Genomic DNA, 21,534 nt, shown 5'->3' on the forward strand with positions numbered 1-21,534 from the left:
GCCTTTCATCAGAAGTCACACTCTGGTCATTGTTGAGAATGAGTATAATTTTATCAAAGATCTAGTTCAAAGTGTGAAGTTCGGAGGTGCTTTTATTCCTAATCTTTATAAGACTACAGTGGGTTTTTTTTTTAAATCAAAGAAATCTAAAAATATCATCTTTTCTATTTTTATTTATAGAATTCAGGTGTACAATTATCTTCTATTTCCTCCCACAAACAGGAAGTAACCCTGATAAATAGATTCAAGGGAACTTTCCAACAGGAAGTACATGGGTCTGCTAGATTCTGTCAGGTCATACCCTATTTTGTGGAGAATCCAGCTATATTATTTATTTTCTAATTCATTAATAGGGGGCCTGAGTGGCTCAGTTGGTTATGTGTCTGTCTTTGGCTCAGGTCCTGATTCCGGGGTCCTGGGATTGAGCCCTTTGTGGGCTTCCTGCTCAGTGGGGAGACTGCTTCTCCATCTCCCTCTGCCCCTCCCCACACCCCCCACCTGCTCATCCTCACCCTTTCACTCACTCACTCTCAAATAAAAAAAGAACTGATTCATTAATAAAGCAGAACTACAGGAAAGGAAGGAAAATTGTTGAGTATCCCTCATGTGCCAGGCTTTCTATTCACATTACCTCATTTCACTTCACAATAGTACTACAAGGAAGATAGTTTCATGCCCATTCCACAGATGAGCAAACTGTGATTCAGAGAGGTTAAGAAGCTTGCCCAGGGTCCCTCAGCTCCGAAACAGTGGATCCAGTTGGCTTGGACCAACTCCCCAGCAGATTTTTTCTTTAAACAGTATCAGTTTAAACAGAAACAGTGAAATACAGGGATCAAAGTATGAGTAAAATCATAGAAAATAGTTTAGAGTCTCCTTACTCCACCCTCCCACCCCTGAGCAGGAATCCTTGGGGAAACATCCTTCACAGAGCAGCACCTGGAACAGTGGCCTCCAAGAACGACTTTGGGAATAATAATGGTGGCCTCGGAAAGCAACCTGGGGAATAGCACTGACAGGACATTCTTCCAATGGAACTCTACCCTGTAATTTTCGGGAAGGGGCAGGTGAAACATTCATGAGGAGGCAGAGAGCACAGATTCCTCTCTCAGATGGGATGATCCAAACGAGACCAAGGATTGGTATCTCAAGCGATTGGGAAAATGTACACTTCCCTGAGAGTCTGTATAAAGACTGGGAAAGGGCATCACAGCATCACAGTGATCAGAGTAAGGGAGTACCTACTTGTCACTAAACCAGGTATATTTTTACAAATTTCAAGGATCCCTTTTAAAACTCATTCAGCTGCCACCTTTCCCATAAGACCTTTCCTAAATCCTCCAAACTGATGCATTTCCTCTTCTGCCTCCCATCCTCATTATATGATCCACCGGGATGTCTCATGGTCCCCTCAAATAGAACCTGTTTGAAACTGAACACTAGCTACTCTACTAATTATTGAATAATCAATAGGTAGATAAGCATATACTAAAACCCCATTGTTCAAGAAATGTTTTTATTTACATTTTCATTCGTCCTTCCATCCATCCACCCAACCATTCACTTATTTTATCATGGTAAGAAGAGTTAACATGAGATCTGTTTTCTTAAAATTTTAAGTGCTCAATACAGTATAATTACTGTAAGCACAATGTTGTACAGCAAGATCTGGAGAACTTACACATCTGGCATACCCAAAACTTTATACCCATTAAACAACTTTCCATTTTCCCCAACTCCCCATTCCTCCAATTTTCCCCATCTCAATAAACCTACCATTCCTCATCAGCTGATCACATTAGATATCTGGAAATCATTCTTGATTCCTTCCTCACCTTCATGATCTTTGAATCCAAATCTGATCATCTAACAAGTCCTGCTCTTTCTTCCTCCAAAATATATCCTGAATCCACCCACCTCTGTCCATCCTCACCATTGTCTCCTAGATGACTGCAAGAGCCTCCCAACCATCCCCAACTTTTACTCTTGTCCCACCTCATCTAGAATGGAATAACTTTGAAGAGGATGATTGGGTCACAGGCCCAGCCTGACTTGGCCCCTTCCCTCTCCAGTCTCAGCTGGGAACATAGTCCCCTCATCTGACTGTCAGCCATACCAGCCTCCTGTTAGGTCCTTCCCAACCAGCCAAGTTCTTTCCCAAGTTGGAGCCCTCGCACAGGCTATTGGCCCTTGACTAGAGCCATCTTTCCCTGTCTCCTCACCTAGCTAATTCCTTCTCATTCTTCAGGGCTCTACTTAAATGTCATCCCCTTTGAAAAGCTTTACCTAACTACCCTAAGCAGAATGCCCCACCATCCCCTGCTTCTTCTGTCCTTCACTGGGCCAGTTTGTTTTTCCTTCATAACAGTCAACAAAGTTTGTGATTATGAATTTGTCTGGGTACTTGGGTTTTGTGTCTCCCCAACTAGACTGTAAGCTCTGCCAGGGCAGAGTGTAGAGCCAGGACTTGGCCCATTTGGGATGTCATTAATATTTGATGAGTGAACCAATGATCAATGAATTTGAATCCCTGCTGGGCTGGGGACAAGAACATGTCTTAGGCATCACTGAAAATCCAGCAACACCCAACATAATTACTTGTACAGGCTAAGCACTCGATAGATACTTACTAATCTGATCTAAGTGAAGAGGAAACAGTTTTATAATCTGTCAAAACCGTTCTACAGGACAGGGTAACTGCTGTAACAAGTTGCAGGAAACGTGTGCATCTACTTGGAAGACAGGATATGGGGAGATTTTATACACCTCTGTGGGACAGAAGCTCAGTAAATGAAGACTTGGGGTTTTTTAATCATTAATTAATGGCTTCAGCCATTGAGTTCATCAGTCATCTACAACAGGGCCTATTCCTTGCAGGAGCGTAGGCCTCTCTTATTCAAACAGAGGAAGCCTACACCAGTGATGGGTCTTGCCATCCTTTCTTACACTGAACCTCAGTGATTTGAAGGGCATTCAGATGCTTTCCCTGCCAATGAGTGCCTTCTCTCCTCACCCCATTCTGCCCACAGTAGACTGCGACTCTCACCCAGAGTTAAAGCCAATGTTAGGATTGTACTGCTTATCTTCTCAACTCATATTTGAAGGATTGAGGACTGGGGGCACCTGGGTGGCTCAGTGGGTTAAGCCTCTGCCTTCGGCTCAGGTCATGATCTCAGGGTCCTGGGATCGAGCCCCGCATCGGGCTCTCTGCTCAGCGGTGAGCCTGCTTCCCTCTCTCTCTGCCTGCCTCTCTGCCTACCTGTGATCTCTCTCTCTCTCTGTCAAATGAATAAAAATTAAAAAAAAAAAAAAGAATGATTGAGGACTGGAGATATATCAAAGGTGTAGCCAAAGGGAAGGTCTTAGGTTGCACAGGGAGCTCGTGGTACACAGGTCCCCCAGTGCTCACCCCATTGCTCTTTCTGCAATATCAGGCTGCCCCATCCAGCCCGGGGCAGCCTACACTGACCATCAGAGAATATTATCAGCTGGGGGATAGTTGGACACTTAACTGACTGAGCCCCACGCAGGCACCCCGACTATCACTGATTTTTTTTTTAAGATTTTATTTATTTGAGAGATTGAGAGAGTGAGCACAAGCAGGGGACAGAGGGAGAAGCAGGTTCCCTGTGGAACAGGGAGTCTGACATGGGGCTCGATCCTGGGACCCTGGGATTATGACCTGAGCCAAACACAGGCGCTTAACTGACTGAGCCACCTAGGTTCCCCTATCAATGATGGTTAAGACGGTTATAACCTAAAAAGCTAAGAACCATTGAGCTAGAGCAGTGGTGCCCAATAGAACTTTCTGTAATGATGGAAACATTCTATGTCTACATTGTCTAAAACAGCAGCTACTGGCCGGCTGTGGCTATTGAAAACTTGAAATGTGACTAGTAAGACTAAGGAACTGAAGTTTTTATTTCATTTAATTTTAATTAATTTGGATTTAAATGTAAATAACCCCATGTGGGTAGTGGCTACTATGCTAGAGAACACAGACCCAGGGATCAGTCAAAGATTTGATCAGTAAGTCAGAGTTTCTGTGTTTAAAAGCCTCCAGGTACAGTGCACACATATTAGCTGGAAACCCTCTCTCCCTCTCCCAGGAATCCACTATCAAGGTCACCGTTAAAAATGAGACCATTAATGCTAGGTTGTGAGAGGCTTAGGGTGGGAAGATGGGAGAGAAAAATATAGCCGTAATAAGATATAGTTAGGCAAGATGAGTGCTGGTTGATGGGGCACCTGGTAGGTGGTCCCTGCAGAAAGGAGAAGGTGGGAAAGGTCTGGCACTTTGAAGACCCTTGCCACAGTGTCCACTACTGATTCTAAGACTCCTTGAATCTTCAGAGGAAAAAGTAATTTTTGCCTACATAATGGGAATCCTAGAGTAAAGGATCTAGAAAAGATCTCAACAATTTCCCAAATTGTTCGTGTAAAACTTTTTGTCTAAGGCAATCAGGCTACTCTTATCTGAAATAGGGAGAGAAGTCTTTGGAAGAGGTATGCGGGACTGCCAAGATGTTGTTCCTCAAGTGCCAGCCACTGTGTTTGGCCCCTCTACCTGCTACCCTGCACCAAGCTGAATACGACTTATCTCTGGAAGCCGGGAAGACACAAGCTGAGCGGTTGGTCATGATCCTTTCCCCTTAAACAGGAGTACTTGGTTCAGTCAACAACCCCAGCCACAGAGGGCTCCATGAACATCCTGTCTTGATTTGTTAGACCTATGCATGATCAGCAAATATCTATCTCAATTTCAAACACCCTCCCAGGACCTCACTCGTTGGAGCTCTGTTTGAAATCGGGCCCCTCTTCTTCTGGTATTATGTTTTTAAAACTGACAGAGAGTGGGGGGGAGGGGGGGAAAACAACTTATCCAGGAAGGAAAATTGGAATGGACATTTAATGTTTCATATTAAGTCTGGCAATGATGACTCTATGTATTATTATTTAAATAAATCTTCTATTAATCATTTTTTAAAAGTCTTTAGAAGAGAAAGTAAAATTGACTTATTAAGAATCAGTGGATTAAAGCCTCTCCCTTCGGCTCAGGTCATGATCCCAGGGTCCTGGGATGGAGCCCCCAATCGAGCTCTCTGCTCAGCAGGGGGCCTGCTCTCCCCCCACCCCCACCCACCCACTCTCTCTCTGCCTACTTGTGATCTCTGTCAAATAAATAAATAAAATCTTTAAAAAAATAAAAAGAGAATAAAGATCTCAGTGACATACTCTTCAGGCTCCTGAGTGAGTATTTGCAGGGGAGCAGAGAGCCCACTGTAGAACAGGAAAGAGTCCCACAAATCACAGGGACCCCCAGGAACAAGTGCTCTACTCACCCACAAATGTGAAGTTGAACTCGCGACTGTATTTGACCATTGAACAGTTAGAAACTTGGGCTTTGCATTTGTAAGGGCCCAGCTCATGGGCTTCTGAGATGCTCAGGTTAAAAATCATGGGTTCACCTTTTCCAGCATGGGTTCTCAGGTGTTTTTCACGCCGAAACAAAAAATAGGTGATCTGTAGTGACCCGTTCTGGTTGGAACAGGTGAGGGATACATTTTGACCCCTTGTGACCACTTTCGTTTCTGAGTCCAAACTTGGAGAATGGAATTCTGGAAAACAGAGTAACACAAGAAAAAGCCTTTGTGAATGTCCCTTAATAACTGAATGGTAATCTGGCCACTGCTTGTGGGTCAAGGTTGTAGAGACACTGGTTCCTGGAAAACTTACTTGCTGCATAGCAAGTAAGTAAGTGTGTGAGGAAGCGTCCGAACCTACAGAAGCTCCTTCCAGTGATGCATGGTGGGGGACCTTGACAAGCTCTCTGATGCTTGCCACCTCTTCTGCCCCTGAGAGCTTGAAGGGACACTCTGATTTTTTTTTCCCTATTTCAAATTAATTTCAAGTTAATTGACACACAGTGTAATGTTAGTTTCAGATGTACTATTTAGTGAAGTGCACTCCTAACCCTGGCTATGCTGACTTAGAGATAGTGATTGATGGCTTGCATCTCTAAAAGATGAGGCTTTTTTGGTTAACATAACAGTACCATTATCACACCTAAAAATTAATGTTTTTAAAATGTCATCAAACGGGGCGCCTGGGTGGCACAGTCGGTGAAGCATCTGCCTTCAGTTCAGGTCATGATCCTGGGGTCTTGGGATCAAGCCCCACATTGGACTCCCTGCTCTGCAGGGAGTCTGCTTCTCCCTCTCCCTCTGCTGCTCCCCCTGCACTGCTCTCTCTCTCTCTCTCTCATATAAATAAATAAAATCTTTAAAAATAAAATAAAATGTCATCAAACATCTAATTAGTGTTCAAATTTCCCTAGTTGTCTGTTGGTGTTGTTTTTGGATACAAAATGGCCCACTGTAGTTAGTTGATATGTTTCTTCTGTCTTCTATTTATTTGTTTATTTTTAAAGATTTTATTTATTTGACAAAAAGAGATACAGCGAGAGAGGGAACACAAGCAGGGGAAGTGGGAGAGAGAGAAGTAGGCTTCTTCTCAAGCAGGGAGCCCGATTCAGGGCTCCATCCCAGGACCCTGGGATCAGGACCTGAGCTGAAGGCAGGCACTTAACCAACTGAGACACCCAGGCATCCTCTAGGATTTTATCCTCCAGAGATGCTCTCAACTTTTCATGCATCCGCAAGTGTTTCCTGCAAGGACGTTTATAGTAGCGTTGTTTACATTACAAAGAAAAAAATGGAACAGTCAATAAAGGGGATGGTTACATGAACCACAGCTGAGCTATATTAGGAAACACCATGCAGCTGTTATAAAAAGGGAATAGAGTCTGCATCTACTGCTTACAAGGATGTCTGTGATTACTGTTATCTAAAAAAAAAAAAAAAAAAAAAAAAGGACAAGTTATGGAAGAGTTTGTTTACTCTAGAACCGACTAGAGAACGGCTGTTGATAGCTCATGGAAGTGGAAGAGAACTAGAGGGCATAACAGCACTTTCATATTCCATGTAGTAACAGTGGTAGAGATCATTTATTATATCCTGGTATTTGGGTCAAACAAAAGCTGACAAGCGCTTTTCCTCTGTGAAAAAGTTTAGATGATCTTATGTCTGTTTATGGGCTTAGGCTGGGTCGGTTAACTGGATAAATTGGACTTCGGGGCGCCTGGGTGGCTCAGGGGGTTAAAACCTCTGCCTTCAGCTCAGGTCATGATCCCAGGGTCCTCGGATGGAGACCCACATCGGGCTCTCCGCTCAGCAGGGGGCCTTCTCCCCCCGCCCCTGCCCGCCCGCCCACCCACCTCTCTCTCTGCCTGCCTCTCTGCCTACTTGTGATCTCTGTCTGTCAAATAAATAAATAAAATCTTTAAAAAAAATTGTACTTCGGACTTCATAGAAAACGCATTTTTTCCTCCCCAAATAACCTGGCCTAGCATTTATTGACTGTTCACCATACTCCAGGCGCTCGGCTGAGGGACATGGCTTGTCTCACTCAGTCCTCATTAGAAGTCCCACATCCCACCCCACCCCTCATTAGAAGTCCCCCACCCCTGTAGGTGCTTTTATTATCTCCACATCACAGAGGAAAGAGATTAAGTGCCAAGAGACTAAGTGGTGTTTCTTCATGTACCCAAGCTGCCTACTGGTAAACAGAGGAACCAGGGTTAGGACCATGACCCTAGCAGGTCTAGCTCTATGATAATAAACTGCCTCTCAATATATATTTTTATTTTGTTGCTTAAATTGTTCTATAATCATTATGTAAATGATTTTCTACATTAAAAAATAAATAAATAAAAGGCAACAGGAACGCCTGAATGGCTCAGTCGGTTAAGCTGCTTACTCTCGATTTTGGCTCAGGTCAGGATCTTGGGGTCCTGGGATGGAGCCTTGCGGCTGGCTCTGCACTCAGTGGGGCAGGGTGTCTTCTTGACATTCTTCCTTTCCCTCTCTTCCTGCCCCTCTCCCTGTTCATATATACTCTCTCTCTAAAATAAATAAATCTTAAAAAAATTTTTCATTGTAAAAAGAATCTCAATTTTTTATCTCGACGTCTCAGTAAAGAGGCTTCAAGTCCAGGCCTCACATGGCTTCATTTTAAACTGTAGACTTTATAAACTGTAAACCAAACACTTGACTCTTTGGTCGCTCATCTGAAGGCATAGAAAGACTTGATCCTGAACGGTTGCGCTGAAAGCCGACCATCCCCACCGTGTCGGCGAAAAAAAGGCTTTGGTAAAAGAGAGAAGGAAGTAAATGAAACTTACTGTTTGTTCTTCTGGTGTCACAATCCAGGGAAGCTTCTTGTACTGAAAGAGAGAAAAGGAACGTGAGAAAACGCTTTTTCCACGTCACGTTTTGGCTTAGAGAGGCAAGCTTCAGAACGGCGAAGGAGCCTTACATGTCAGAGAAGAAAAAATGCCCCAAAAGAACAGTTTGTTGAGATGTCTCCACATTCTCTCAGAAGAAATCGGAAAGGAGGGCAAAGGAGGCGTGTTGCCCATATAGAAACTCTGAGTCATTTAGGGACTTCCTCCTTTTTTTGACCAAGTTAGAGAAATTGGAGTTGCTGGGACGAGCTTGAGAGAATAGGACTGGTGGGTGTGACTGTGTTTCCCCGATGAGTTCTTGTACAAAGAGAGTGATGTGGCAGGTCGCCCTAACTCTGGCTGCCTGGGAAGCTGGACAATGGGAAGGAAAAGGGAAAATATGATTATGATTTCGTCTTTGCAAAAACCCACCTGATCTCTCTCTCTCTGGATTCGGCCTACAGCAAAAGGATTTGATGGAAGTTTGGTTTAGTCTTGGGAAGCAAATATTCTGTCTGGGGTAGATACACACAAAAGAAGCGTCAGTAATGCCTGATTATGCTACATGCTAATTCCCCGGGCCCTGCTCCAGACTTCCTAGGGATAAAACCTGGGCCTCTGAATTAGCAGTCTCACAGTCTCTACCTTACAACCCAGAGGAGCTTGTGACTCACTTCTATTTGATCTAGAATTCTCCTGGCTCTGTGAACTGGACACGGGAGTAAAACCCCATATTCCAGTGTCACCAGTCTGAGGTGGGGAGTGGGAAGTGTTGAGGGGCTTCCCAATTGGATGGAGCTGTGACCTGGCCGGGCCCCTTTGGTAGTGATTTCTGTTGCCACTACCGGGCCTGCCCTATAGGTCTGGTACTTTCCTGTGGACAAGTGCCCTCTCTTTGGGGAAGCCAGTTCCCTGCCCAGGTGCACGTTCTTCTGGGACACTGCCCAAACTCCTGTGTTCAGTCAGTCACTCTAGGTGATCCTTGCTTGGGTTCTCCAGGTCCCATCCTGTGGCGGTCAGTCATTTCAGGTCCCACACCTGGCCATCACCAGGGGACCGAGCAAAGCCAGGGTCTGCCTCCTGGCCACCACCATCTGCAAGCCAACGTGAGTTCTCTCTCAGTGCCTGGAAGGCCTTTATTCCCTTCTGACAGTAAAAGTTACTCCTTCAGCACCTACTCTTCAAAAAAACATGTCCCTCAGTGCCTGACAGTGATTTTCCATTTAGGGATACTGGTGGTCATTTATCTCACTAAAGAGAGGGAGGGAAAGAACCTCACAAGTTTAATCTCTGGTGGGATGATCCTTTATGTCAGAATTTTTGCCAAAGGGTTTTTACAGAAGTTTTTACAGGCATTGCTGCTTTGACACTTTCCCACCAACATCTCTTGCATCCTTGCCTGGCCTGGGGGTGTGGGTGTGGGTGTGGGTGTGGGTGGTGGGGCTAATTCCTGGGAACTTTCATGACCAGGAGGAACCGGGAAGGGGGTGATACTTTCAGAGAAGCTGATGTGTCGGGGGCATTTTCTCCATGTGAAACTCAGCTGGGTCAGGAAACTTACAGACCACAGCTTGGACACAAAGACAGCTGAGGAAACCAGAGGAAGTGCTACTTACAGCTGTTAGCAAACACTGGTTGCTAGGAGTGCTTTAGTGGGGCCCCAGGAAAGGAAAGTAATTTGTCTAGGGTTACAGAATAAATCAAGAGTGAAGTCTCAAATGGAAAAAGGAAAAGTTTATCCATGGACCTGTCACATTTACTAAAGTAAAGTTAGTATATTCCTTTCTGTTGTCTAAGAGCTTTACACTGATAATTTCATTTAATCCTTATAAAATCTCTATGAGGTATGCAGAGGTATTAAAAATATTTAACAATCAAATAAAACAAAACACACGGGAAAAAAAAAACAAAAAAACTAATAACCAGCAGAGTAATGGAAATACATAACTCAATGCACAGATCAAAAATTTAAAAATATATCCCTTCATCACCCCCTCTTTTATCTCTAAATAAACTAAGCTACTTAACTAGTGATGTAAGTTTGTATGCCAGTTGTTAAATCATTCTCATAATTTCCAAAATTTTGTTGATGTTTAGAAATGGTTGTTGTGGTCTTTCGATACAGAGCTCGCTGGGATGACTTGTTATGGGGAACTACCTTGATCTTTTCCAATGAATTCCTTGAAATAGATGGCCTTTGGACAATGTGTAGTCTCAGATAAATAGAGAATTTCCCTTCACATCAAGAATATTGTTCATGGGGCGCCTGGGTGGCTCAGTGGGTTAAGCCGCTGCCTTCAGCTCAGGTCATGATCTCGGGGTCCTGGGATCGAGTCCCGCATCGGGCTCTCTGCTCATCAAGAAGCCTGCTTCCTCCTCTCTCTCTCTCTCTGCCTGCCTCTCCGTCTACTTGTGATCTCTCTCTGTCAAATAAATAAATAAAATCTTTTAAAAAAAAATATTGTTCATGGTAGACATTTCTCCAAAGAAAACATCCAAATGGCCAAAAGACACATGAAAAAAATGCTCAACATCACTCAGCATCAGGGAAATACAAATCAAAACCACAATGGGATACCACCTCACACCAGTCAGAATGGCTAAAATTAATAAGTCAGGAAATGACAGATGTTGGCGAGCATGCAGAGAAAGGGGAACCCTCCTACACTGTTGGTGGGAATGCAAGCTGGTGCAACCACTCTGAAAAGCACTATGGAGGTTCCTCTAAAAGTTGAAAATAGAGCTACCCTACGACCCAGCAATTGCACTGCTAGGTATTTACCCCAAAGATACAAATGTAGTGATCTGAAGGGGCATGTGCACCCCAATGTTTATAGCAGCGATGTCCACAATAGCTAAACTATGGAAAGAGCCCAGATGTCCATCCACAGAATGGATAAAGAAGATGTGTATATATACACAATGGAATATTACTCAGCCATCAAAAATGAAATCTTGACATTTGCAACGACGTGGATGGAGCTAGAGGGTATTATGCTGAGCAAACTAAGTCAATCAAAGAAATTGTCATATGATTTCACTCATATGTGGAATTTAAGAAACAAAAGAGAGGATCATAGGGGAAAGAGGAAAAAATAAGACAAAATCAGAGAAGGACACAAACCATAAGAGACTCTTACTCATAGGAAACAAACTGAGGGTTGCTGGAGGGGATGGGGGTGGGAGGGATGGGGTGACTGGGTGATGGACATTGGGGAGGGCACTTGATGTAATGGGCACTGGGTGTTATATAAGACTGATGAATCACTGACCTCTACCTCTGAAACTAATAAAACGTTATATTTTTACCAACTGAGTTTAAATTAAAAAAAATTTTTTAGAGTTTTTTTTTAAATTTTATTTGACAGAGATCACAAATAGGCAGAGAGGCAGGCAGAGAGAGAGGAAGAAGCAGGCTCCCTGCTGAGCAGAGAGCCTGATGCGGGGCTCGATCCCAGGACCCTGGGATCATGACCTGAGCCAAAGACAGAGGCTTTAACCCACTGAGCCACCCAGGCACCCCTAAATAAAAATTTTTTAAAAGAACATTGTTCATGGTGTTAAATCTTCAACCCTCAATGAGCAATAATAATTACAAAATTTTAAAGCATTCCAGTTCTTATAACAATGTTTGTAATTTTTCTAAATCTGGTATTTCTATCATCTTATATTTCTAAATCACAAAAGTCATTTAATCTGTTAGTATAATATTTATCCTTCCATAGAACTTGACAAATACCATTTGGTAAAGTAACAGGATTCAACACATTTGAGTGACTGTAGAATTCATTTATTTTCACTTCTGCCCCCAGACAGCAAATGCATTTTCATATAATAATTTTTTTAAAAAATACCACAATTTTCTTCTGGGAATCGATACTTTATTTTGTTTTGTACACACACACAGGTGGTGTGCCATGTTTTCTACATTTCTCTAGTATCTTCTATTTGTCTTTCATCAAATTAATCTTGTAAATCTAAAAGTAGTATCTCAGTTAGAATATCACTAAGGATAGAGCTCCCAACAAGGTCTCATTTTCCAAAGACTTCACCATCTCCGTTAACATGAATATGCAAGATTCCGTAATTCCCAAATTGTTTGTGCTGTAGGCACTACCAGCCTGCACAGGTCCAAGAACCTTCCAGTTTTCACCATCTTCATTCCCAAGTTTTGAGATACTTACTTAACTGTCTCTGATGTTTATTTAATGAAAGGTGGTAAAAACAGAATTCCTTGGGCACACACATGAAGGTTTCAGCATGATTCACATCCTTAATGACATCACCCAGAAATGACTCTGAAGAGTTAGACACCCCCCCCCCACCTGCCCGAGGATGGGTTCCTAAGCCACAGGGCCTCATATGAGTTTCATGAGTATATGACCTATGGGGGAGTGACAGAAGGAGAAGAGAAAGGGCCTGAGAAGTAGGGCAGGACAAGGGAAGGAACAAAGGAAAGAGAGGGATTCAGCTGATGTACAGCAGATCTGGGATAACCAGGATGCCTAGCCCTAGCTAAGCGATAGGAGCTTGTCATGAGAAGACGAAACCACATCTCCCTCCTCTGCTACCTGCAATCACTGGGGAACACAGGTCCACCTTCAACCAAAAATTTACTTTAGCATGTGTTAAAAGCTTTATAATTCTTGGAAGAAATTTGAAGCGGCTTCTACCACACCAGCTAACGTCAGAATCCCTGAATCCAGAGCTGTGTCTTATAGACCTGGAATTTCCCCTCTAGATCTACAAGTGTGCAAAGAGAGGCACAGGGCATCCCTGCTCTTTTGCTGGTCATCACAAAAAACTGCAAATACTTATGTGCCCTTGGAAACTAGTTATTTAAATTCAGGCACTTCTTATAATGGTATTCTTTTGACATCTGGTTCTTTTATTAAATAGTTTTATTGAAATATACATATCATAAAATTAAAAGTATGCTAGTTAGGTGGTTTTTAGTATAACCACTAAGCTCTACAACCATCACCACAATCTAACTTTAGAACAATTTTACTACCCTGAGAATTCCCATACATGATGAGAATTTTTGGAGACATTGTAAAAAAAATGAGGTAGTTCGGGGTGCCTGGGTGGCTCAGTTGGTTAAGCGTCTGTCTTCAGCCCAGGTCATGATCTCAAGGTTCTGGGATCGAGCCCCACATTGAGCTCTCCACTCAGTGAGGGGTCTGCTTCTTCCTCTCCCTCTCCTTCTGTGGTCTCTCTCTCAAATAAATAAAAAAAATCTTTAAAAAAAATAAAAATGAGGTAGTGCTAGGGGCGCCTGGGTGGTTCAGTTGGCTGAGTGTCCAAATCTTGATTTCAGCTCAAGTTATGATCTCGGGGTCAAGAGACTGGAGCCCGACTCAGGCTCCATGCTCAGCATGCTCTGCATGGAGTCTGCTTCAGAGATTCTCTCTCCCTTTTCCTCTCCCCCTGTGCTCTCTAAATAATTAATTAATTAATTAATTTAAAAATTTTTTAAATAAGGTGGTTCTATATAAATGGAAATATATTCATGATGGGCAATAGGTGCAAAAAAACATGTTGCAGAAATTTATAACAAATTATCCTATTTATTTACAACAGTATATACGAGCATACATTTCTCTATAAATTTGTGTTTATGTATTTATTCGATTTACTTGTATATGCATAGAGTACTATATCTGGGAGTTTTATTTTATTTTATTTTACTTATTTTATAAAGATTTTATTTATTTATTTGACAGACAGAGATCACAAGTAGGCAGAGAGGCAGGCGGGGTGGGGGGAGCAGGCTCCCCGCTGAGCAGAGAGCCTGACGAGGAGCTCGATCCCAGGACCCTGAGGTCATGACCTGAGCCGAAGGCAGAGGCTTTAACCCACTGAGCCACCCAGGCGCCCCTTATTTTATTTTTTAAAGATTTTATTCATTCATTTGACAAAGAGCACAAGCAGAAGGAGTGGTAGGCAGAGGGAGAGGGAGAAGCAGACTCCCTGCTGAACAAGGAGCCTATGTGGGGCTCAATCCCAAGACCCTGGGATCATGGCCCAAGCCAAAGGCAGACACTTAACTGACTGAGCCACCCAGGTGCCCCTGGGAGTTTTATTTTAAATATGTTTTTATAGGCTATTTTTTAAAATTTTTATTTACGTGATCTCTGTACCTCATGGAGGGGAGCAGCGCTCAAAATCACTACCCAGAGACCAAGAGCCTCATGCTCCTCCAACTGAGCCAGCCAGGCGCCTCTGTATACTATTTTCACGCTACATATTTCATATAATTTTTTACATCAATGATATATTGTTAGTGGGAATAACAACCAAAAGTGAAATAAGCAACGGGGGTGTCCAAAGCTGATACAGAGATCCTTAGAAGCTGCTGGGAATAAATTTGAAAGCAAGAAACGATTTTGTAGCTAACCTAATATTTCACTAGATGGCGCCATTGTCAAATTTTTGTAGTTTCAAACGGGCGGGGGATAGACAGGTGGACCGCATTAAATGTTTCTGCCTGTAACCAATTGTTTTTATTACTGTTTGCTTTTCTTTTAAGTCATGGGTTGGGGGTGGGAGTGAGGGGACAAGTTAAATCTCCCTTCAGAAACACCCTACTATTTCAAGCCCCCGGGTAAATGAAATGGATGCTTAGTAAAGGAATTTAGTCAGGAATTTAGGAAGGAAATTCCTAAAAAGGAATTTAGAAGGAAAATACAGCCAAAGGCATGTAAAGACTGACAATAGGCAGCTAGCTGGTTACTCTCCCCCAGTCCTGTAAAAATTCACCACTCATACCCTATTATCAGAAGTGCAAAATGCTGTTTGCTGCTTCAGAATTCTCCTTCATTCTGAGCAGGCGGGGTTTCCTACCTTTTCACCCATTAACAATCCCTCCAACTATTCTTATTTCTCAAATCTCACTATTGGGATAATTTTACCCAAAACAGCATTAACAAAGTCGTTAATGATTTTTCTATTTTATATGTATGTGTGTATGGATTTGACTGATTAAAGTTCCTAATGGACAAGGAACAGCCTTGCTAAATTGATGTAACTCCAGCTAAAAGCAGAAGGAACTTGAACCGTGTGGTAAGAACAAAGGTCCTGGGGTTGGCCCCTGACGAGCCATGGCAGCACTGGCGAGTTACTGTAGCTGCGCTGACATAGGACTGAGCCACGGTGCATGAAAAACCACTTAGCGCACCCCTGTAAAGGCCAGTTACTATCATCTGTTTCTTCGGCAAGAACCACCTCATCCACAGGCAGCCACGGGATAACGAGAATGCCCACGAGAGCTTCCCTCCCCTACTGAAAATGCCTATCACCCTGTTTATATAGTTGGTGAGCTAAGGAATGGGATTCTTAGGTTTATCGGGGTACAAATTGCCTCTGCCCCACTGTTTGGGGGCAGTTTTTGTGAAATCCTCTGGGACGGAAATGTTACCACAAAAGTAAAGAGTACGGAGTGGAATATTGAGAAGTCCTTTTCCTTCAAGAAAATCAGTTCGCAGATCTCAGATGAGGCGCACGGAAAGAACAGATTATCAGAATTTTGACAGCGGGTCAGAATTTGGTACTTGGATGGCTCAAAGCCCAACTTCTCAGCAGGTGGTTTTGTGTTTACCACGAGTGCCGTTCTTCTAATTCTAAAAAGATAATATTCTACCATTAATTACAAAATGCAATTCTATGAGCGAACTCCACAGATACAGGAAAGCTCATTTGATTGGAGGAGGTGAAAAAGTTTCTCTCCTGTAGAAAGGTCAGAGGAGGAATTTTTCTCTTTGTTTTTGAATCCAGTGCTGATGATGTGTGAGTGTGTGTGTTGGCAGGTGGGCATAAACTATGTGTGTCATTTTTAAAAACATATTTATTTATTAGAGAGAGAGAGAATAAGAGAGAGAGAGAGCATGAAGGGGGGGGGGGAAGAGTCTGAAGGAGAAGCAGACTCCCTGCTGAGCAGGGAGCCTGATGCAGGATTTGGTCCCAGGACTCCAGGATCATGACCTGAGCAGAAGGCAGTCACTTAACCAACTGAGGCATCCAGGCACGCTTAGGTGTGCCATTCTTTTTTTTTTTTTTTTAATAAAGATTTTTATTTATTTGACAGAGGGAGATCAGAAGTAAGCAGAGAGGCAGGCAGAGAGAGGGAAGGAGGCTCCCTGACGAGCAGAGAGCCCGATGTGGGGCTCGATCCCAGAACCCCGGGATCATGACCTGAGCCAAAGGCAGAGGCTTAACCCACTGAGCCACCCAGGTGCCCCTAGGTGTGCCATTCTTAAGATGGTGCCTCCTTGGGGCACCTGGGTGGCTCAGTGGGTTAAAGCCTCTGCCTTCAGCTCGGGTCATGATCCCAGGGTTCTGGGATCAAGCCCCACACTGGGCTCAGCAGGGAGCCTGCTTCCTCCTCTCTCTCTCTCTCTCTCTGTCTGCCTCTCTGCCTACTTGTGATCTCTGTCTGTCAAATAAATAAAATCTTTAAAAAAAAAAAAAGATGGTGCCTCCTTAGGAGCAGGGAAGTATGGACTCATATTTGTAGCTCTCCCACCCTATAAGAATTGAACTACAGGGCAGAAATTAGCAACGGGTGGGGCAGGGATGATTTAGTGTTGGGAGCGCTCAGCAAACCAAGGACTGCTCCAAACTCCCTGGTTTGCATTGTGGTGTTTCCGACCTTGGGGTCTTGTCCTCTGCAAGCCCTGAGTCCCAAGAAAACAAACCCATGGCAACGGTTTGAATTTGCACTGGTGACCTCTATGGGTGCCTGGGTTGCTGGTGGTTTTTATAATCGTATTTTGCCAGGAGCCAGTGTAGAAAGAGAGTGGAGAGAGTGTGCAGAAGGAAAAGCTTCATTTTTCTTTAAGCAGTCATGTTATCTAGGCCTTGTGCTAAATTTTCAACGAAGTGTAATTTACATGCCGTAAAATTCACCCATTAGAAATGTACACTTCGATGACTTTTAGTTAGGATTGCCAGATAAAATATGGGATGCCCCGTTAAATCTGAATTCCAGATAAACAGCTTTTTTTTTTTTTTTTTTTTTTTTTTAGTGTGAGTGTGTTCCATGCAATATTTGGGGCATACGTACACTAAAAACCATTATTTTTTACTTATCTGAAATTCAAATTTAAGGTCTTCAGGGCTCTCATCAGAGACTCATTCCCCTTGCCAAAATCAGAGTTTTTCCCAAGGAAAATTCCAGGTTTTTTGAAATGTCATTTGTCCTGAGCCTCATTGGTCACTCTTCATTATGCTGTGTTCTCTTAACCTCTTACCTTTGCATATGCTATTCCCTCTGCTTGGAATGCTGTTCCCTGATTCTTTGGTCAGTGGACTCCCCAGTACAGATGCCTGACCCCTCCTTCTCATTGGTTCAGACACTTGCTCTCTGGGTTCCCACAGAACTTACTACATACACCATATCATGGGGGCAACGCAGTGGTGGTAAGAAAAGGCTCTTCTAGGCCCAGACTAGCTATGTGACCTTGGGGGACTTACTTACTTCTCTGAGCCTCCACTTCCTCATATCCAAGCTGGGGAGAATAACAGCATATGCCTTATAGTGTTTGCAATAATTAAATATTAACACAAAGCGCTTAGAAAATGCTGGCATACAATTAGTGCTCAGTAAATGTTAGCTGGTGCAGAATTAACTCTCTTAAATCAGGGCCATCCAGCATGCTTGTCCTCAGATCAAGATGCTCAGCTCTGTGTGTCCAATGAACTCTGACTTCACGCGCGGAAGGCTGTTTTCCAGCTACCATTTATGCAGCAGCTGTAAAGGTTAGGCACCTTGACCCATGATGTTTCAGTCAGGTCATGCCACGACAGGGCCCAGGTGGCCAAGGACCAGCATTTGGCCGGTGTAGCAGGCAGTATCCTTGAATAGCTCCCTAGGGTTGCCTGAGAGCCCTTCCCAAACCCCTGCCCTGTGCTGGCCAGGCCTGGGAAGTGTCTGCCTTCTCGTCGCTAGGCCGGGAGGCCCTCAGCCTTACCAGACCTGCGTGATCCATGCAGTCTGTAAACAGTGACAGATTCCAGGAACACCTATACCTGTAACCCACAGGCTGCTCAGGGGACAAAAGACAAACCAAATCCCCCGGTGGGCGGCCAGTCTCTCCTGTGGTTTCGCTTGAAAAATGAAACCAAACTCTTCATGCAAATACTTAGATTTTAAACTAAGTTGTGGAGCCGCTGAGTCCCTCCACTGAAAAAACAGCCTCCCTTAAGTCTAGAGAGTCAGAATGCAGACGGGTGGTTGCCCGGGACTTGGGGGGAGGGATCGGGGATTGACTGAAAATAGGCAGGAGGAATCTTTTGGGGTTCTGGAAGCCTCCTAAGACCAGATTATGATGGCAGTTGCACAACTCTCCCTATTAGAAAATAGAGCAAATATGTACATAAATATAAATATAGCTGAAATTCAGCAAAAAACCCAAACCAGGACATTCAGTTAAGTTGGCATTCCAGCCAACTGTTTTAACTGGATAATTTGTCTCTGGCCAGTCTCTCTCCCTCACCAGGCCTGTTCTTCTGCTGTAAAAAGGCTGATTTTCACCGTTACTATCATGGTTTCGTGCGGGGCATGACAGAAGGTCGTATACTGAGGAGCCTTCAAGATGGCGCCCAGCAACCCACGGGTGAGACTGTGCTGGGCCTGCTGGGTCGCCCACACACCCGTTAAGGTCTTTAAGAAGAGCCCAACCCCCTTCCCCGGTGCTCTTAGGAGCAGAGGGTTTTCGGTGTGGATTTCCATCTGGCAGAGACCTCCTCTTGCTTCCTCTACCTGTGTGGTTCTGGAGGCTCAGCTTGGCGAGGTGCCAGGCATCCAGCCAGCTCAGGAGCTGGGAACGTGTTTGCAGGGAACTGGGGGAAGGAAAAAAATCCTCCTGCCCTACTCTCCCTCACTGGCTTCCTCGTGATTTATCGCTATGGAAACTGAGCTCTTTTCCTCTTTGCTGGCGGCTGGTTGGGGGCGCACATTGTTGATGCCATGGCTCACACAGTTCACAAGTTCCTTCCTCTTTCCTGTTGCAGAAATGCCCCAGTCACTGTTGTCCAAGAACGGCAGCTCACACCTGAAGAGCTGGATCTTGGGAAAAACAATCTCATTTGATTCCCCAGGGGGCGGGGGGTGTGGGGGGCCTTCTGGGTAAGTGGCAGCCAGAGAACCAGAGAACAATAAGGCCTCCGGGGCTGAACTGGGGCCCTGCTTTTCCCCTTCCTTTAGCTTTCCTAGCTAGGAAAGTTTTCAAAAATGGATTTGCAGACAGTCGCAGGTAGCATCGTGTTAGGGGGCCTGAAAACTTCAACTCAACGTCCCTTTGTGTGGGCAAAGCCTTCTGCAAGGGCAGGGCCCACCTGTTGTGGAGACCCCCAAGGGAAGTCTGTGGCTGGGAGGATAAGGCTGCAGATTCGAAGGAGGGGAGATGAAAAGGGCCCGCGGTTGGCACTCAAGGGGTAGGCACCCTGTGTCATCACCAGTCACTTCCCCATTCATGTGAGTTTCAAGGGTTGTCAGCTGGGGTTTGGTGAGAGCTGGCTCACCTGGAGTTGGCCCAGCACTCAGGCTACTCTTGAGAAGCCAGTGCCTGGGTCAGAGCACGTTGGGCCTGCCATCGCACATGCTGTGCCAAATCCTGGATGTGAGGACCCAGGACACATGGTAAGTGGGGATCCCAGATACAGTGAAGGAAGCTCCCTTGGCCAGGAAGTCTTGAGACACGGCCAGGTTCAACGGGCCCCTCTCTGGCGGCACGGGTAAGTCATGGCCAACTTCAGGGACATCCGTAAGCCAGCCAAAGGGGTGGCTCTTTGGCTTCATCCTATAGGGGAAGAGGGGCCCAAGGATACCTCATATTATTCCATTTCCCTGTTCCAGAGAGCCAAATGAGGATAATTTCCTGGTCATGAAATTATCTGGGAGGGAAATGTTCCACTTAGGAGCTGGGGCATTTCAGTGCATCTCTAGAATCATGTTTAAAAACCCTCCTTTATCTCTTTGAACATCCAAGATCTTTCCTAGGTCTCAAAATGTTTCTGTTCACTTTATACCCAGGATGTCCCTTTATTCGGAGCGTGTTTGCTCTTTGTCGCCCTAGGGAAGGATTTCCAAGTTGTTTCCAGGTTCTAAGTAGCAGTGTGAAAATTCATGTTTTATTTCTGTCAGTGGAATGGCCTGAACCTATAGATCCCAGGGCAGCTCCTGCATCAGGGAGAAGCAGATGGTGACAGAGACACTGTCTTGCCAAACGCCTTCAGAGCAGCTCAGATCACCTCTTCCTCATGGAACAAGAGAATGAGCCTCCTTGAGGAGGACATTCTGGTTCTCCTTGTTCACTCTGCACCTGTGGGAGCAGCAGAAAGAGGATTTTCACATAACGTTCAGCTTGAAGGGTGTCACTCCCCATAAGACCTCAGGGGAATTGGAGGGTTGGAGGCCAGAGGGGCCACCAAATGCTGTCCTCCTCCAACAACTGCATCACAACAGTCAGCCAGAGCTTGAATCCTTCAGTGACAGGGACCTGGTCCATTTAAAAAAAAAAAAAAAAAAAAAAAAAAAAAGAATTATTTATTTATTTATTTATTTATTTAATGGAGAGAGAGGAGGAGAGCAAGCAGGGGGAGCAGCAGAGAGGGAGGGAGAAGCAGGCTCTCTGCTATGCAGGGAGCCCAATATGGGGCCCCATCCTAGAACCCTGGGATCATGACCCGAGCCAAAGGTGGATGCTTAACAGACCGAGCCACAGGAACTCTAAAAACAAGAGATTTTGATTGACATAACAGTAGATTTACATGTATTTGTAACAAACAATAGAGAGAGATCCCTGCTTTTCCTGGTTTCCCTCAATGGTAACATTTTGCAGAAGTATAGTCTAATGGAACAACCAGGACACTGGCATCGATACAAGCCATGATCTGTTTAATCCCCCTATTTCTACCTACCCTTTGTATCTGTACGTGTGCAGCTTCAACACCTCTGTGGGTCCCTGTATCTGCCGCCACAGTCCAGACAGAGTTCTGGCACAACAGGGATCTGACCTACAAACCTTTCACAGCTGTACCTGCTTCCTTCCTGGCTTCCTATCTCCAATCTCTAGAAACCGCTACTCTGTCCTCTGTTTATAAAATATTGTTACTTTAAAGATGTTAGGGAAGAAGAATCATATTTGGAGGGATTACCTTTTTTGCTCAGCATATTTTCCTGGAGTCTCATCCAATTAGTTGCAATTAATTTGTTCTTTTTTTGTGTTTTTTAAGATGTATTTATTTAT

At 44.3% G+C, this 21,534-nt stretch overlaps 1 protein-coding gene across 5 annotated transcripts in view; it reads right to left on the reverse strand.

Moving 5' to 3' along the window:
- Positions 1-8,497, reverse strand: part of LOC111158069 (mast cell immunoglobulin like receptor 1) — a 28,213-nt gene extending 19,716 nt beyond the window's left edge. For 3 of the 5 annotated variants that reach the window (XM_022519883.1, XM_022519881.1, XM_022519884.1), the window contains exons 1-3: positions 8,377-8,454; positions 8,243-8,284; positions 5,343-5,618 (exon numbers count right to left, since the gene is read on the reverse strand). In XM_022519883.1, the coding sequence (XP_022375591.1) occupies positions 5,343-5,618; positions 8,243-8,284; positions 8,377-8,431 (373 nt within the window). In that variant the 5' untranslated portion in view covers positions 8,432-8,454. Of the gene's footprint in view, positions 1-5,342; positions 5,619-8,242; positions 8,285-8,376 lie in introns of all 5 variants that reach the window. The other 2 variants (XM_022519885.1, XM_022519882.1) reach the window with 2 other exon arrangements.
- Positions 8,498-21,534: the final 13,037 nt, after the last annotated feature.

This window comes from Enhydra lutris, unplaced genomic scaffold, assembly GCF_002288905.1.
Source record: "Enhydra lutris kenyoni isolate GAN:26980312 unplaced genomic scaffold, ASM228890v2 scaffoldscaffold57, whole genome shotgun sequence".
Taxonomy (NCBI): domain Eukaryota; kingdom Metazoa; phylum Chordata; class Mammalia; order Carnivora; family Mustelidae; genus Enhydra; species Enhydra lutris.